The sequence below is a fragment of the Daldinia caldariorum genome (genome assembly GCF_022478825.1).
Source record: "Daldinia caldariorum strain CBS 122874 unplaced genomic scaffold F4812scaffold_15, whole genome shotgun sequence".
Classification (NCBI taxonomy): Eukaryota; Fungi; Ascomycota; class Sordariomycetes; order Xylariales; family Hypoxylaceae; genus Daldinia; species Daldinia caldariorum.
Window position 1 is genome coordinate 28,427 of NW_025953051.1, and position 17,191 is coordinate 45,617.

Below are 17,191 nucleotides of genomic sequence, written 5' to 3' on the forward strand. Positions count from 1 at the left end.
GTCAGGGTTATGATCAAGGGGGCACAGAGTAACCTAAACCTAGTAAGTAAGAGAGGAGATTCGTCAATCTGTATTTCAAGGATTTTCTTCTTCTTTTTTTTTTATTGGAGTAGTTACCTTAGGTAGTAGTTATATTTATTTGCATTGCATTTATTCAAGTCACTTCTCTAGGTTGTCTTGTCTTAACTCTTGTATAATGTGATTTTAATTGTTTTTATATAACACACGTTACCTCGCTACGTGCTTATACACACTTCACACTTCCCGTCATTCGGCAATTTTAATAACCAATTTCCCGATTCCTCCCTTTCCTGTGGCCACTTTCTGCGCTTCCCTCCTGACAGCTTCGATGTCCTCGAGCTCAACAACGCGCTTGACCGTCTTGATCTTCCCTATAGCCAGCATCTCGCCGGCGCGATCGAGATCCTCACGAGCACCAGGGTTACCCGAGTGAAACTGGTACTTCACGTTAGTCCCTCTTAATTTAAATTTATACCACAGCTGTGCGAGTCCAGCAAGCCAATACACGAGAAAGGGCATTGGAGGTAGCATGACATGTAGTAGACCCGGCGTTGGTACGCCCGTGATAGACACCACCACACCAACATCTGGCTTCACCAGCGGGAACGTGCTCGCTAAAATCCACTGTGTGTTGTACACGAGGTCTACACTCCCCGGGGGGATAGCGTCCGCCAGTCTCTCCACGCGGGTATAGTCGACGACCTGGTCGACGAGCCCTGGGAGGTACTTCTCGACAAGCGGGACCTTAGCTGTGGATACGGTGGTGATGATCTTGCCCACACGATACACGTTCTTGAGCATCTGGATCGCGACGGAGCCAGTAGCGCTCAAACCACCAGACACAAATACCGTCTTTCCTTCGAGCCCGTCCGTCACGCCGTTCTCGCGCATAAGTTGTAGTCCTATCTCAATGGACTGCAGCGCAGTAGTAATATTGCCAAGGTCGCACACGTCTTCAAAAGAAGAGTTAATTGGTTTGGCGAGGGTGAGGTTCTCCTGAGCTACAGCATATTCGGAACAGAAGCCAATCTCAGCAGTGAAGTTCATTGGCCGGGATACCCCGAACGCGTAAACCTTGTCGCCAGGCTTGAATAAGGTCACTCCTGACCCGACTTTGACGACGACGCCCGCAGCTTCAATGCCAATCTTGTGGGGGAACCTATTCCAGGATATATCAGGTTAGGTACCAACGAACACATGTAATTCGCAAAGTAGAGAGAATATGACGAGCATACTTTAAATCCCCGACCATATATCGCATTGCTCCCCTTGCGAGCTGCGTATCTCCCGTTGCTATGCCCCCAGCATGTATCTTGATCAATACGTCCTTGGGGCTCACAACTGCAGGAATAGGCATATTAGTAACTTCCCAGCTGGTCGGCCATCCGTATCTTGGTGCCACAAGAGAGCGCATTGTTCTTGGTAAAGCAGCCATTCCAGTTTCCCTTTCCCGTTATTTCTTTGTTGAACGACCGTGTCGCAGTAATGTATATATATACCTAGGTATACATATAAAAGTCGAGAACTGACTGCCCTTGGAAAAGTAACTATGCGAAAGTTGACACGCGTTGAAGCTGGGAATATTCAGATCGGAGTCCCGAATATATATATATATATTATATTAGGTACCTATATATAGGTACCTAGGTAGAAGGTACATACATGCAGATACCCGGTAGATCCCGTTACTTTTCGGTGGGCTTTCGGTGGTTGCCCCACAGCTTCGCCGCCGAGTCGCGCCGAATGCTCCGCCGAATAAAACATTGGAACAGCGTTGAGAGGGATCAAGTAGATTACAAATATGGTCTCATTGCCATAACATCATGCATCTAACCCTAAGTACATAACTACCTACCTACCTACCTAACCTAACCTAATGCTAATTGACTCGCCGCGGCTGGTATCAACTTAAGGTACCAATAGTTGCGAAGAATAAAGTCGAGTTCCAATACCTATTCCCAGCCAATCCCACATCAGCGTATATCTCTCATTATTCTTAATCCGAGCCCGCAGGAGCAACGCGTTGCTTCACAAAACACCAGTGTCCCCCCTTTGTCCGAATACCATGCGTCCTATCCCCGTTGCTCCTTCGTATCCTGCGTCGCAGATGACGTGCCTTTAAACATGGGATTTTCGTGCAGGTTCTTCATAGAGAACCAGCTCCATGGCTTACTGCGTACGATAAAATTTCTTGTACAATAAATGCAGAAGGATGTTGACATTAAGCCTCAAGTTACCTTCAAACACATTCATGAACTGATGGGACTCGAATTGCGCCTGGAGGAGATCCTCTATCGGGATGAGGGCGCTCGCTCCTGGAATCTGGATGTGGCCGCGGCTACCCTCGAGGTTGAATACGCCAACCTCGTCACACGAGATGGTGAGGTTGATATTGCTCCAATCGCGTTCCGATACACCCTGCCAAGACACGACGACGCCCTTCTCAGCAAGAGCACGTACACTATACTTGTAAGAACCAAACTTGGGGACGCGGCCTGAACGCTCAAGCTCCCGTTGGTGGTTATACTGTTTCGTGAATGGAAGGAGAAATCGCTTTTTCCTACAACCCTGCTTGTCAGTACAGAAAGATCTTTAGAGGATTCCAATCGTCTTACCCTTTATTTTTCTGCAGCGTAGCCATGGCCTGCTCAATGTAGTCGTCGTAACTCTTGCGTTGCTGTTCCAGATATTCGGCCTTCTCGTGTAAATTTCCGAGAGTGAGTCGCACCCCCTCTAGCTCTCGTTGGCGCTGTATTCTGCGACGACTCTTTGTACGAATATCCAGCGCAATAGCATTTAAGATGTCTTGGTAATAATTGTGTTTCGTAATTCGTCCCATCTGTTCTAAGTGCATGATATTCTCCAGAGCGTTACGCTTCATGTCGTAGTATGACATTCGAGTCACATCGACCATGTTGACATCCGAGTATGCTCCCTTCGTATTACTACCAGACGCGAAGTCCTCTCTTAGGAGAGCTTGCCATTTATGCTCGTCTTCTTGAGTAGGTGGGCGAACGAGGATTTCGAGAAGGTTAGCGCCCGTCTGCACACGAATAATGTACAAGATGCAACGCTTGGTCTCCATGAAAAGAGCCTTGATATCCGCCTCCGGATCGTCAACATCATGAAGTTTCGGCGTCAAAAACATTTGAATGTCTGATGAGCCAGTCGCGTTCATTTCGCTCTCGTTATTCTTCGCACTGCCCAGGTCTTGCAAGATCTCACGGAGAACGTCGTCGCGATTAGGGCAGATCGTCGGTATTTCGTGCGCGACGAGAGAATGTATCGCAAAGATATCCGTCATCTTGATATATAGCGTTGGTCGGTTTTTGGCGTAGAGATCGTTGAATTCGTCGATGTCAAATGTGCTTTCAGCATCCGCAACAGAAATCAAGTTGTTGGTGATTTGTGCAAGTCTCTCGATAGACTCTCCTACGAAGGCGTTGAGAGGCTGTAGGTAAATGTTCTCGCCTCCGAACGGACGGCCAGAATGTATTTGGCCGAGGACTTTGGCAACTTCACCTAGGTTGCGCTTCTGGAGAGGGCTCAGAGTTTTCTCGATTACACCCACTTGTTCCGGGTTAACCAATGCTGGCTGCAGATAAAATCGCCAGATCCAGTTGCCCACGATTTGAAGCACATGATGTTGAGGTTCGCGCTGAAAGCGTTGGCATAGTGCTTCGAACATTTGCTGGCATATGAATCGCAAGCCGTAAGGCATGCGGGCGAGCAGATCCTCCAGGGCAAGGAAAAACTGATCAGAAATCTCTCTGAGGTCGCGGAGGTGATCAATGAATAACTCGCGTGTCTCTGGGTCCTTAATTGCTACATCCCGGGTTATGTCGAGCGGTCTCCGACTTGGGCGACCGGTGCGCAGCTCTTCATTATTGATGGCAGATCTGTATATTTGCATCGGGTCGCTCTCCAGATCCAAAGCGGGATCTTCAACGATATTGTCTCGTATTAGTGGGCCGAGCAGATCCCTCAGATATTTCCTGTCTCGTGGCGATCGGGAATAATTGCCCAATAGCTTTGACCAGAAAAAGTTACCGCGAAGGTACTCTTGGATAGAAGTACATGCGTCCACCTCCTCCCGTATCGACCTTGCAATAAGCTTGAGCAAGTAGTATTCTTCTCGTCTCTTTTGTGCATATCCAAAGAGTCCCATCATGAGAAGCTCAATGCGCTTGCATTCTTTCTCAGCTGTACCTAATTCTCTTAGTCTTCTGAAAAGCCGTGCTAGGTACTGTGGCTGAGTTTGGAGGTTGAAAAATAATTGCTGATACGATTCTAGCTTCTTTCTGGAGCTCTTATTGAGAGCTTTCAAGTCAAACTGATTAGCCGAAGCAATAGAGGCATTGGCTAGGAGACTGCTGGTATGGCCGCCAAAGGTGTTCTGATGTCGAACAACTTCGTCAAGGGTGATCTTGTTTTTCACTAAGAGGGCGATTTTAATATCCAACTGATCGATATACTGTTCAAGCATTTCATTCTGCCGGACTTGTTGGACCACTGTTTTTCGTAGCCTTTCAAATTCCACCTCTTCGTTAAAATCAAAGTCGCTGTCATTGAGAAGATGTACGAAGTTCTTTACTGCACCAACCGGGGGGTTTTTGCCGGTTGTAAGACTCCGGTACGCCTCTCCCTGGAGTTTAGCTCGAACGAAACTTTGAATTTTTACCACCTTCTGCATGTTTTCTTCGAAATGCTTCTTCTTGGCGGCGAACTTCTGTCGAACGATAAAGCCTTTCGCCAAGGATTGCAACTCAGCTATGGATTCTTCGTGCTCGTCGAGTTCAACTAGCAGTTGGCCGACATCACTGCGTAAAAGCATGGCTCGGGCAAGGGATTGCAATGCGACAATTTGGTCTTCGTGCGTTTGCAATTCATCGAGAAGTAGACTATGCTGCTCCCTGAATAGAGACCCACGAATTCTAGCCTGCAGGTCTGTGATGCTTGCTGCATGGCTTTCAAGAGAATCCAGATCGTCTGCGATCCGCTGTCGTTCGAGCATACCTCGAGCTAATGATTGAAGCTCAAGTATGGATAGTTCGTTATCACTCAAAGCATCTAACTTTTCAGTGATATCACGACGCACTGCCGCTGCGCGAATATGAGCTTGCAGGTTCCCAATCTCTGGCGTATGTTGCGCTAGTTCAGCTTTTGTTGCTTCGATATTCTGTCTGAGTAAATTACCACGACATATTGACTGAAGCGATTCCCATTTTGGACCAAAACTAGCCAGCGTCTCGCGTTGTTCATGAATTTGGCTTCTTGTCAGCATGGCCCTAACCGCAGCTTGCAAACTAGTGACTACTTGAGTCTCTTCTTCAAGCGAGTAGAGATCTCGGCTAACTTTCTCCCTCGCTAACATGCCTCGTATTGCAGACTGGAGTTGTAATACCGGACCGGACATGCGACTTGTTTCTTGTTGCTGGGAAATGAATTTCTTACGTGCTAGTTGGCCTCGGAACACAGCTTGAATGCTCCGTACAGGTCCATCCACCTTTGATAACTGAGATCGAGTTTCTCGTACTTCATTACGAACTTTTGCGGCCCGTACTAAGCTCTGTAGTGTCGTGATGTCTTTTTCCTTACTCTTCCAATAATGTTCCCTACGTGCCATTCTGTTCCGTGCAAGGAATCCACGAGCAGCACTCTGAAGATTGGTAGCAAATTTCCGCATTTCTAATCTGTAACCAATAACTTGCCGGGCCCAGTCGCCGCGTATGCGCGCTTGCAGGTCAATAAGCCAGTCCTCTGAGTCCCATAGTTGTTGCATAATATAGCCAAGTCGCATTCGAAGCATAGCACCTCGCATTTGTGCTTGGAGATCGAGGACAGCGGCTTCATTTTCCGACAGCTCACGATCGATTCGTTCCTCCTCAGTCTCTTCGGGCTCTGGCTCAGGCGCTGGCTCTACGCCGAAGTCAGCACCCATGTTTCCGAAGCTGGGCATATTAACACCGAGCTTATCCAGCCCCTTCTGCATAGCCTCTAATTCATGGTGCTCAAACTCTAGTTGACCAACTAGATTCCCTATCCTGAAATCCACGATACCCTTTCGGAATAAAAGCCAGCTCAGGGCGTGTATGCAGTATATGACCTTTGGGATATTCTTTTTTTCGTAGAGGTCAATTAGCTCGAATCGAAATAAATCAGGCAGTTCGACCTCATCCAGGTACCGGAAAAATGCAGCAACATTATCCCAATGCCTTGCCTGGAGCCGCGGGTGTCGGAATATGCGGTATCGTCGATTAGGGTTCAGGGCTTCCACCACTTCAGCTAAGGTAACGCCATCTCTCAAAGCCTCTTCCAGTTCTACGATTGGAGGAATCTGGCGATGAATGACATCCTCAATCCACTCTTTTGCCTCACCGATGTGGCAGAGGTATTCGTATGCTTGGAGAAATTGTCTCTGCTTGTCCATCCAATTGCGCCCTTCGAATCCATAGCGATCACAGCGTTGTCCACTCCTAGAGCCATTCGCGTTCCCAGCTCGTTGCAGTCTCCGTCGTCCACGCAGACCAACCACCTCTTGGGCCTGGGAAGTAAGAGCAAATTCGTCAGCAGAACTATCCTGGGCCAATTTGGATAAGGTGCGCAGCTGGTTGGTGGAAGAGCGACCCAATTGTTCCAAGTCGGGGGCAGCGAGAGTAGTAGGATGGACTATGAGGTGAGAGGAGTGCGTGGGGCTTCCGGGCAAGCTTGGACGTGTAGCATCGGATCGTGTGAGCACCATGGAAGTAGGCCGGGCATTTTGCGACTTGCTTAGCGGAGTTGAAGTAGGCGAGGTTTTCTCCTCATATAAAGAAAGCCTGCCAATGTCTACGCTCTGACCACGTTCCTGGCGGTCACGGCGTGGAGGCGTCTTGAGCTTTTCGGATCGCTGTCCTGAGGCAGGTGGCTGCGGGAGCGGGCGTAAGGATTGCCTAGCCAAGTTATACATGTTTTCTAGGTTCGTCTTGGGTTCGTCGTATATACTAGATCGCGGGGAAGGATGCCGAACTGCAGTTTCGCTCATGCCACGTTTGTGCGTAGAGACGGGTTTGCCATTTCCGTTGGAAGTTACCGATGATGCTGCGCTAGGTGGCCCAAAGTCAGAAGGGTCAGAATTGTTAGAGTTGGCCGAATAACCGGACGATGCTGACGACGAGGCGGTTGAAAGTTGCCGGTTGATAGAATTGGCAGTTGTGTAGTCAACGGTAAATGATTGACGGAGGGGATGGGGCCTGTGCGACATGTCGACTACTATGTGTGCATGTGATGTTGTTGCTCTACGTCAAGTTGAATAATACCACTGGTCGATATTGAAGTCCGCATCACAGCTATTGGAGCCGAAATATGCTAAGGTACCGTCGAAGTGATAGATAATTATTGTATGTGGTGCCAGTTCGTAGTCTTAAGCTGCTAGCAGCAGATATTATCTGGCTTTATTTGGATTTGGATTTTGAAATGGGTGTTGTAAACAAGATACGAAAGCGAAGATACCGAGACGAGAGAGGTTGTGTATTAGTAGGAAAACGCGGGAAACATGTTCCGGTAACACAAAACAGGTACCTATCCGACGACGGGATCCGCTTGGTTATTTACTTGCCCAGCGATTGTTGAGGAGCGGGGTGTAAAGTAGAGCATTCGATATTTTTTTTTTCTAATTAAACAATTAAAATGCAAGTCAACATCAACAAGTATTGGTCTTAATTTACAGCCTGACTTGTTTGGTGCCGGGTGCCCGGTGACGGGTGACAGGACCAAAAAAACCGATGACCTGTAATCCTGTTTTTGGAAGTTTGTTTATTTATTCGGGTGAGGAGCAACCTGTTGTGCCTGCCCCTCCTCACTTTGGACCAACCACAAACGGCGCCACGGACGGGGTACATAGGCGCACCAGCCACAAATTCTCATTGAAGCAGATAAGATGGATTATGTAGGTACACTGTATGTACATATGCTAATATGTAGCCACACCCGGCATGCATGATCAGCGCATTGCATTCACCAGAGAATGCCCCGCACGGTACCTAAAGTTTGTGCAGGGACCCCGCAGGAAGAACATAAAAAAATTTGGCGAGCTAGTCAAGGCTTCGATTTTTTTTCTCTTCTCCTTCTTCCTTTTACTCGGGAAGAAGAACATTGTTCAATTCGTCGACAGGTCAATTTCATTTCTCGACGTCGTCTTCAACCTCACCTCTCCAAGCCTTTTGTACTCTCTGTAGTCAAGATGCCGTCGCTTAACGGTTCAACTTCTGTCAACGGCAGTTCTAAGTTCTTGGACCCTTCTAGTGCCCTCGAGACGCTGAAGGAGTATCAATCTCGCGATGGCCTTGGTATTGAAGATCTTATTGATACCAAGCAGCGTGGTGGCTTGACGTACAACGATTTCTTAATCTTACCTGGTTACATTGGCTTCCCTGCCTCAGAAGTCGTACTTGACTCCCCTATCACCAAGAGAATCACGCTGAAGACTCCTTTCGTCTCATCGCCTATGGATACCGTTACTGAGCATGAGATGGCCATTCACATGGCTCTACAGGGTGGCCTTGGTGTTATCCACCACAATTGTTCACCAGATGCTCAAGCCGAGATGGTGAGGAAGGTCAAGAGATACGAAAACGGCTTCATTGTCGACCCTGTTGTCATCAGCAAAGAGACCACTGTCGAAGAAGCCAAAGCCCTTAAAGAGAAATGGGGATTCGGTGGTTTCCCTGTTACTGGTATGTTCTATCTTTTGCGTCTCATCTTTTTCTCTTTTTTTTCTATGGTTCATGTTCCACCGGTGTCGCCCTCCCATGGCCAGGTGCATGTATCACATCCTATGATTACAAACCTAATATTATAACTTTCGTTCCACCGTATAAGACAGAAATGTCATGGGGAATCAATTATGCTCTTTATGATGATGTCAACTCAACAAGTTTTTTAATTCTTCAAACTTGATGTGGTATCCTAGCTAACTAAAGCTTGTAGAATCAGGCAAGCTTGGAACCAAACTTCTGGGCATCGTTACGAACCGCGATCTTCAATTCGAGGATGACCTCAGCCAAACGGTCGACAAGGTCATGGTGACCGACCTGGTCACGGCCCAGTTAGGCGTCACCCTTCCTGAGGCGAACAAGATTCTTGCCAAGTCCAGAAAGGGCAAATTGCCTATTGTCGACAAGGATTTCAACCTGGTGTCCATGATTTCTCGTTCCGACTTGACGAAGAACCTGCACTTCCCACTTGCGTCTAAGCTCCCCGACTCGAAGCAGCTCATCTGTGCTGCCGCGATCGGTACCCGTCCGGAGGATAAGATTCGCTTGAAGAAGCTCGTTGATGCAGGACTCGACATTGTTGTGCTGGACAGTAGTCAGGGCAACAGTATGTACCAGATCGACATGGTCAAGTGGATCAAGCAGGAGTATCCCGGCCTCGATGTCATTGGCGGAAACGTAGTGACTCGGGAACAGGCCGCAAACCTGATTGCCGCAGGAGTCGATGGATTAAGAATTGGAATGGGTAGCGGAAGCGCTTGTATTACACAAGAGGTTATGGCTGTGGGTCGTCCCCAAGCAGCTGCAGTCTACTCAGTTTCCTCCTTCGCAGCAAAATTTGGAGTGCCATGCATCGCTGATGGCGGTGTCCAAAATGTCGGCCACATCGTCAAGGGTCTTGCTCTTGGAGCTTCGACGGTCATGATGGGTGGCCTACTCGCGGGCACAACTGAATCGCCGGGCACTTCGTTTGTTTCGCGTGAAGGCAAGCTTGTCAAGGCATATCGTGGTATGGGCAGCATCGATGCTATGCAAGATAAGAAGGCCGGTGCCGGCGGTAAGAATAGCCAGGCTAGCAACGCGGGTACTGCCCGGTACTTCAGCGAGGGAGACAGCGTGCTTGTTGCTCAAGGTGTGTCTGGCGCTGTGGCGCACCGCGGATCTGTCAGCAAGTTCGTACCATATCTAGCAGCGGGTTTAAAACACTCGCTGCAGGACTGCGGTATGCGAAGCCTGAAAGAAATGCACGAGAGTGCTGCCAACGGCTCCCTGCGATTTGAGATTCGCACCGCCAGCGCACAACTAGAAGGTGGCGTGAACATGGAGAGTTACGAGAAGAAGCTCTATGCTTAAAACGTTCGCTCAGTATGGAAAAGGGGGGGCTGGTGGGGTGAGTAAAAGCTGGTTACCACTCAGTGGCAAAATGGGTTGGTTGGTTGGTTGGCATGGGACAGACGAAGATTGGCAATTCCGAAATGTTCGGGACGTAATGATTTCCTCAGATAGTCTTCGGTGTGGAAAACAAAAACAAATGATACCACTTGATAGCTTTATGTTGCATGATGATGCACGGTAGCTTCATCTCCATAGGCGTTTTATGGCTAAGAGGGCAGGTCATGTCAGGTTAAGCTGCGGCGACTTGGTGGGGGGAATTTATGTCCTTTTTTTTTCCTTGGGAGTAAAACACGGAACGGTGGTACAGTCGGGTGAATACAAACAGCTTGGCTATTATCTGATACATGATGCAACGAATTGATTTCCATGTATGAACCAATAAATGAGGATTGCTGTTCAAGCAAAACGCGAAGGATATCATATAATGCTACCTATGTATCTTAACCATTGTCGTCAATGATAAATACTCTTTTGGCTCCGATGAACCCCGAGTCCGTTTTCGAATCCTTAACGCCTCCCACCACCAATAACGGCAGTAATCACGATGTTGCCGTTACTACCTAGGTACATTAGGTACCTTATAGTCTTGTTTATACGGCCATCAAATAAAGTGCCTTACTTTATACACCATCTAGCATATTTATTCCCGTTCTTAGGTGTATTAATCATCAAGAAGGACCATCGTATACCAAACTAAGCCGCAGTTCCATTCCTTGAAGCAACCTAAGAAACATTGTCTCTGGTTTCCAGCGTCCCATAATGATTGGCAGCTTGCGAGTTATTGATGCAGTGTATTAATGGGGCATCCTCTATTGGCTGCAGTTGTTCTGGCATGACGATAATGCTAGCCTGGCTAGCTCTAAACTCCTCATCGTCGGTGGTGAGCTCGCCATCACCCTCCAAACCACCTTCGTCCTCGCTATCGGATGAAGAACCAATGTCGCTCGGTCCGTCACCTTCCACAATCGACCAGGCGGGTATGGCACCCAGAATTGCGATGAAGGCTATGAGCCACCATGGCAACCCGATTATGCCCCGCTTAACACCATATGTGAAAACCGCACCTGTCATGGCAGGGCCGGTAGCTCGCCCAAGGGCACTGAATGTTGTCGCGAAGCCATTGAGAGTTCCTAGTATACTTAAACTCTTGGCGCTATTGGTGAATAGAAGGATAGCGCAGGGGAACCCGATAATGACAGCGAACGTCTTAAGAACTAGGAGGGTGCATAATGCAGTGTAACGCAATATCGTACCTTCGACTAGCACTGTAAATGGTGTAAGGAAGTAAACAATCGGAAATAAAAGAACGCTGGCCTTATAGCAATTCATGACGCCGAAGTGGGTACACAAAGGTGGAAAGACCAGAAACTGTACCAAACCAGATATAATACCTTCACCAGCGAAGATAGTACCAATGTGAGCGTGATTTAATCCAAACCCGCCACTAAATACAAATGGCCATGAGGTATTATCCGGTGTATGTTTTTGTGATGGATAGTTGAGGAACACGGGTAAAACTTGGTCGAACGAAACGGAGTGGAGAGCCAAGATCGTATAGGCCGTAAGAATAATAACGCTCTGGCGAGTGAACACGGAAAGAAGAGGTAGAATTTTAGGCTTTTTGACCCTTGACTCTACGGTAGTAATATTAGCTACCTTCGAGGATGTGTCTGCGTCTAACAGCGGTGCCGATGCCTCGATCGCTCGTACAGACTGTCGCCTAAGGCGTTGTGCTTGTCGGTGGAGGTGATTTCTGAATACGTTTACGACGCGCTCACCAAGGATTAAGCCCCAATCCCGGGAATTCCGTTTTCTATGAATAGTCTCTTCGAGAAACAGAAACCCCGTGGTGAGAGATATTAGGAAGAAAATGGAACCGATCAAGTTCGGGAAAGCGAATGGATATTTCCTGAAAAAAGCGATGTCGCCAAAAAGGCCAGGCCATTGTTCAGCGGGCTTCGCAAAGAGGCCGCCGAAAGCTGGGCCAAAAACTGAACCAATGCTCCAGACTAACGGCATGATTGAGAATGCTCTCGGTCGGAGCTCCTTCTCGGTAACCATCTCTGCAACCATGGTCCGAATAATCCCAACTACATGAATTAGCATGAAAAGTTCCTGATTTAGCCCGGTGACAGTCACAAACCATTTCCGTTACCGGCCCCCATCATAATACGGACAGTGATCGCCATTGGCAAGCTCGTTGACATGCCCCATGCTATAAAGCCAATCATCGTGAAAAGTAATCCAGTCAGAATAGCAGGCCTCCTCCCCAGCCGGTCTGAGGCTCTGCCCCAGGCTACAGCCGTTATACTCTGCGAAAGGGAAAAGGCCGAGATAGTAATGCCAGCCCATTTCGCGATCTCGTTCCTTTCGACGCCGAAACTGGATATCATCTCGGGTAGGTAGGGGAAGACGGACGTGTACGCAATCGGTTCGGCGAACCGTGCGATGGCTGAAAGCGGAATTAGCATGGAATTCGATAGGAGAGCGTACGGTTTCTAGCAGTGCGCGACATTATCGACTGATTATGAGCTCCTCATCACCTATTTCCACTTCCATCGCTATCTGGCTGTACTATGGTTTCATACGGAGTAGATGATAGTATGCTTCAACATGTCACAGGGTAGCCAGGCAAGATGCGTGAGCCAAAGCAACCCCTAGCATAAGGGCAGGTCATCTAGTACATGGTCTATTGACTAAGGCAATAGGTATGAATGATACAATATCCTAAACAAGACACATTCGTCCGGGAGCTAGGTTTCTCTGGCATAGAGTTATGGTATTGCCGGCTGTAAGAGAACATGACGTGATATGGACTTATTCAAGGGGAACGTTATAATAGAAGTAAACAAAAGAAATTCCGAGCTCACCCAATATAGTCAGTTGTTTGACTGGTAATTTTGGGCTATGGTCTGTATTGGTCATTTTCGGTCGTTGCGTATCGGAAGATGGGAAAGGAGAGAGAGAGATTGAAAGACGAGGACTGGTAGTCCAAGGGAACTCAAACAGCCACTTCCCAAAATTATATTAAGGTAGATGAATCTCGTCCAGAGTATGACAAGGTGGAGAGTCGAAATTTAGATACAACAGCGGCCACATCCACGTACGTCTAAGTTCTAACACTGGAGTAAAGAACGGGGAATAGTTGCACACGAGTGCCAACCAAGATGGAAACGATAAACCATCTAACCCGAAGTAGGTAGCAGGGAATAATACGGTTATGAAGAAGAAGAAAAGAAAAGGAGAGAGAAGAGAGAGAGAGTCAAGGAATGCTGCCCCGACGATACCTCCAACATCTACATCTCGTACCGAACATGTCTAGGCCATGGGTATATCGGCGCTTGTTACTCCAAGACAATGTAGTCTTCGGAAAAGGCCCACTTTCAGCTAGCCGTAGAGAACACACAGCTACAAATCGGAAACCAGGTCACCATCCGCTGCATAGCCCCACCAGATTTTGTACATAGTAGAGAACGCCCAAGATCGGTTCATATAAGCAAAATTGCCCGGTGTCGGATGCCAGAGAACATGATCCATACCAGTTTTTATAAGTTTGAGCAATTGAAGGAAGTCGATATTAAAAGAAGAAAAAAAGAAAAAAAGGTCACACGCCAACATCAAGCCTCCTGATCATGCAAGACAGGGTCAAGGAAATGATTTGCGCTGCAACAAGGGTGTTTTAGCTGTACTTGCTTACGAGGGATGTAAGGCTTGAACGTAACAGGTATCCAGTACCCGCTAAGACTTAAGACCTAGGTAAGATCGATAAGTCTCGTCGGCGGCCCCACGTAGGTAGGTACCTAGATAAGGCCGGAACATATGTAACCCAACGCCGAATCCGATTGCAACATTTCCGGGGTTCATTACGTGAGGTCCACTCGGAGTGGCAACACAGCCTTAACGTTCCCACAAGTAGCTTTCGTCGCCTTCATTTGTCACCGCTCCCAACTCAACCTTATCTCAGCTTCATCATGCACTTGGCCCAATCTAATGTCGGCCACGATGAAAAGATGGCAAATGAGTACACACCATTAATTACTACCGTTACCGTCGGCCCGGTACGACGAAGGTATCCTCATCAAACCATTCGCCGGTTCTGTACTGTCGCTTTAGGCTCATCGCTCATTGCTCTTTTCATCACATTTCTCGCCACCGTTGTTTTCGCACCTCAGCATAACACTTACCACGGATGGCCCGGTCACCATAAGAACCACCTCAGCTATGAAGACCTCAAAACCATCCTTTTAGAAACTCCAAGTTCATCGAAAGCCACGGAGTGGAGTAGGTATTACACCTCCGGCCCACATCTGGCTGGTAAGAACTTGTCACAGGTAAGACACTTTCAACTTATAATCGAGACCGAAATCCTTAACATCGAGCATAATAACAGGCGGAATGGACGCGCGACAGATGGAACGAATGGGGAATTAACTCCAATGTTGTAGCGTATGAGACGTACATAAACTACCCGGTTGGTCATCGTCTCGCTCTTCTGGAGAAGACCAAGTCAGGTGCCGCTGATGCCGGGACTTGGAAGGTCGCCTTCGAAGCTTCCCTGGAAGAAGATGTGCTCGAAGAAGACCCGACCTCGCAGCTAGAGGACAGTGTCCCAACATTCCATGGCTATTCCGCGAGCGGGAACGTTACCGGCTCGTTTGTTTACGTGAACTACGGTACGTACTGGGACTTTGAAGATCTCATTAAAGCCAATGTTAGCCTTGAGGGCAAAATTGCTGTTGCTCGTTACGGTGGTATTTTCCGAGGTTTGAAGGTTAAGCGGGCTCAAGAGCTCGGTATGATCGGAGTTGTTATCTTCACTGATCCGGGTGACGATGGAGAAACTACAGAGGCGAATGGGTACGGCACATATCCGGACGGTCCTGCGAGGAATCCTAGCAGTGTTCAACGTGGAAGTGTTCAATTCCTAAGTGTTGCGCCAGGGGACCCAACAACGCCCGGCTACCCTTCCAAACCAGGCGTACCCCGAGCCCCGGTTGATAAAGCCATCCCAAGCATCCCATCCTTGCCGATATCATACTTGGAAGCGCTACCAATACTAAAATCCTTGAATGGAATTGGACCTCGGGCTCAAGATTTCGGCCAATATTGGACTAGGAATATCGGTCTCGCTTATAAAGGAGTCAAGTATAATATTGGGCCCTCGCCGGATGACATTATGCTCAACCTGTACAACGAACAGGATTATACTATAACGCCGATATGGAATGTAATCGGCATCATTAACGGCACTATTCCTAACGAGGTTATTGTGGTTGGCAATCATCGAGATGCATGGATAGCTGGTGGTGCAGGTGATCCCAATAGTGGATCCGCCGTTCTAAATGAGGCTATTCGCAGTTTTGGCAAGGCTTTAGAAAAGGGGTGGAGGCCCCTGCGGACTATAGTCTTCGCCAGCTGGGATGGTGAAGAATACGGTTTGGTCGGTAGTACTGAATGGGTTGAGGAGTACTTGCCTTGGCTAACAGCCGCCAATGTTGCCTACATCAACGTCGACGTTGGCGTTCGCGGTCCAATTTTCTCTGCTTCGGCCGCACCTCTGCTACACAAGTTAATTTATGACGTGACCGCCTCGGTACAGTCTCCAAATCAGACCATCAAAGGCCAAACTGTACGTGATTTGTGGGACGGGCGCATAAGTACAATGGGGAGCGGTAGCGACTTTACAGCCTTCCAGGACTTTGCAGGAGTACCCAGTCTTGACATCGGCTTCGGTGAGGAGACTGTCAATTCCCCGATCTACCATTATCATAGCAATTATGATAGCTTCCATTGGATGTCTGAGTTTGGCGATCCTGGCTTTATATATCATAAGACAATGGCGCAAGTTCTTGGTCTCATTACCGCGAAACTTGCCGACGTACCGCTCCTCTCCCTTAACGCAACAAACTATGCCGACGAGTTGAAAGAGTATATCAAGAAGGTCGAGACAAAGCTGACGACCTCTCAGCCAAAGCTATCTACCGAAAAAGACGTATTCGAGTTTAGAGCCCGTCCTGCTGGCACTGGGGTAAAAGGCGACCCCGATAATCTGAAAAACTCACTGGGTCGCTTATACCAGTCTGTGGATGCATTTAAACTATCAGCTATTAAACTAGATACCAAGTCGGAAAGGCTAGCGAAAGAAGTGAGCAGACACATCCCTTGGTGGAAATGGATTAGCAAGCTCAAGCTGGTGCATGAGATCCGGTCAATCAACACCAAGTACAAGAAGGTTGAGCGCGCCTTCCTATACCAACTTGGGTTGGACGGTCGGCCTTGGTTCAAACATATAGTTTTCGCTCCCGGAATTTGGACCGGCTATGCAGGCGCTGTATTTCCTGGACTCGACGAGAGTATCGACAAGGAAGATTACGTGAACGCTATGAAGTGGGTTTACATCATTGACGATTGTATCAAGACCGCTACCAAGACAATCGAATGATTGTAGGGTACACGGAAAATTGGATTCTATTAAGGTTTAGATTATAGCCGATTTTTATAAAATAGACTACTATATCAGATATCATGTAGCAAGTCAATGGACGTTGTTGAGCCACAAATGCATGTCTGCGCTTGATGGGTGTGCAGATGCTTGTACAACTAAGGTTTGCTATACTGCATGGCTGTTGTATATGAGCGAGATCGAATAACCAATAATTGGCGTCCTGAGAGCATCGATGTGCAAGAAGCTCTTCAGTAGAAAGTGAACTATTCGGAAAACGCCGGGGCTGCGGGTTTTATCTATTCAGGCGGTGACACGACTAAGGTACCTATTTTCACGTTCCCATATACCTACTACGTGATGTGCTGGTCAAAGTGGTAGATGGCACGCTCATTCATGAGCCAACTCTCGACTGTCCATACACTCTCTTCCTCTACACGTATTGAATACCTCTTACTAAGGTTCTATATACCTACCTAATCGTATTCCCTTAATCCATGATATGTCCTAGATCTTACCGGCCAAAATTCCCGCTTGCTCCCTACAAGATAACGGCGCCACCGCATCATCTTATTGGGCA

At 47.9% G+C, this 17,191-nt stretch overlaps 5 protein-coding genes across 5 annotated transcripts; 2 read left to right on the plus strand and 3 right to left on the minus strand.

The window, feature by feature from the left end:
• Nucleotides 1-146: 146 nt before the first annotated feature.
• F4812DRAFT_116681 (GroES-like protein) lies at nucleotides 147-1,569 on the minus strand. Its single transcript, XM_047929410.1, has 2 exons — nucleotides 1,257-1,569; nucleotides 147-1,180 (listed from the first exon to the last, which is right to left on the minus strand). The coding sequence occupies exons 1-2, from the start codon at nucleotides 1,454-1,456 to the stop codon at nucleotides 268-270; spliced, it is 1,113 nt and encodes a 370-aa protein (XP_047787605.1). The 5' UTR covers nucleotides 1,457-1,569; the 3' UTR covers nucleotides 147-267.
• Nucleotides 1,570-1,932: 363 nt separating this feature from the next.
• On the minus strand, nucleotides 1,933-7,768 carry F4812DRAFT_438195 (uncharacterized protein). Its single transcript, XM_047934967.1, has 2 exons — nucleotides 2,637-7,768; nucleotides 1,933-2,581 (listed from the first exon to the last, which is right to left on the minus strand). Exons 1-2 carry the CDS (start codon nucleotides 7,262-7,264, stop codon nucleotides 2,191-2,193), a joined length of 5,019 nt encoding a protein of 1,672 aa, XP_047787606.1. The 5' UTR covers nucleotides 7,265-7,768; the 3' UTR covers nucleotides 1,933-2,190.
• Nucleotides 7,769-8,065: 297 nt separating this feature from the next.
• F4812DRAFT_116751 (IMP dehydrogenase) lies at nucleotides 8,066-10,263 on the plus strand. Its single transcript, XM_047929413.1, has 2 exons — nucleotides 8,066-8,735; nucleotides 8,989-10,263. The coding sequence occupies exons 1-2, from the start codon at nucleotides 8,243-8,245 to the stop codon at nucleotides 10,125-10,127; spliced, it is 1,632 nt and encodes a 543-aa protein (XP_047787607.1). The 5' UTR covers nucleotides 8,066-8,242; the 3' UTR covers nucleotides 10,128-10,263.
• Nucleotides 10,264-10,741: 478 nt separating this feature from the next.
• F4812DRAFT_116799 (MFS general substrate transporter) lies at nucleotides 10,742-13,108 on the minus strand. Its single transcript, XM_047929414.1, has 2 exons — nucleotides 12,313-13,108; nucleotides 10,742-12,259 (listed from the first exon to the last, which is right to left on the minus strand). The coding sequence occupies exons 1-2, from the start codon at nucleotides 12,638-12,640 to the stop codon at nucleotides 10,893-10,895; spliced, it is 1,695 nt and encodes a 564-aa protein (XP_047787608.1). The 5' UTR covers nucleotides 12,641-13,108; the 3' UTR covers nucleotides 10,742-10,892.
• A 1,071-nt stretch (nucleotides 13,109-14,179) lies between these two features.
• On the plus strand, nucleotides 14,180-16,611 carry F4812DRAFT_452278 (Zn-dependent exopeptidase; the record flags this gene model as incomplete). The annotated part of the gene is made up of 2 exons (XM_047936330.1): nucleotides 14,180-14,500; nucleotides 14,560-16,611. 2 exons carry the CDS (start codon nucleotides 14,180-14,182, stop codon nucleotides 16,609-16,611), a joined length of 2,373 nt encoding a protein of 790 aa, XP_047787609.1.
• Between the last annotated feature and the right edge of the window lie 580 nt (nucleotides 16,612-17,191).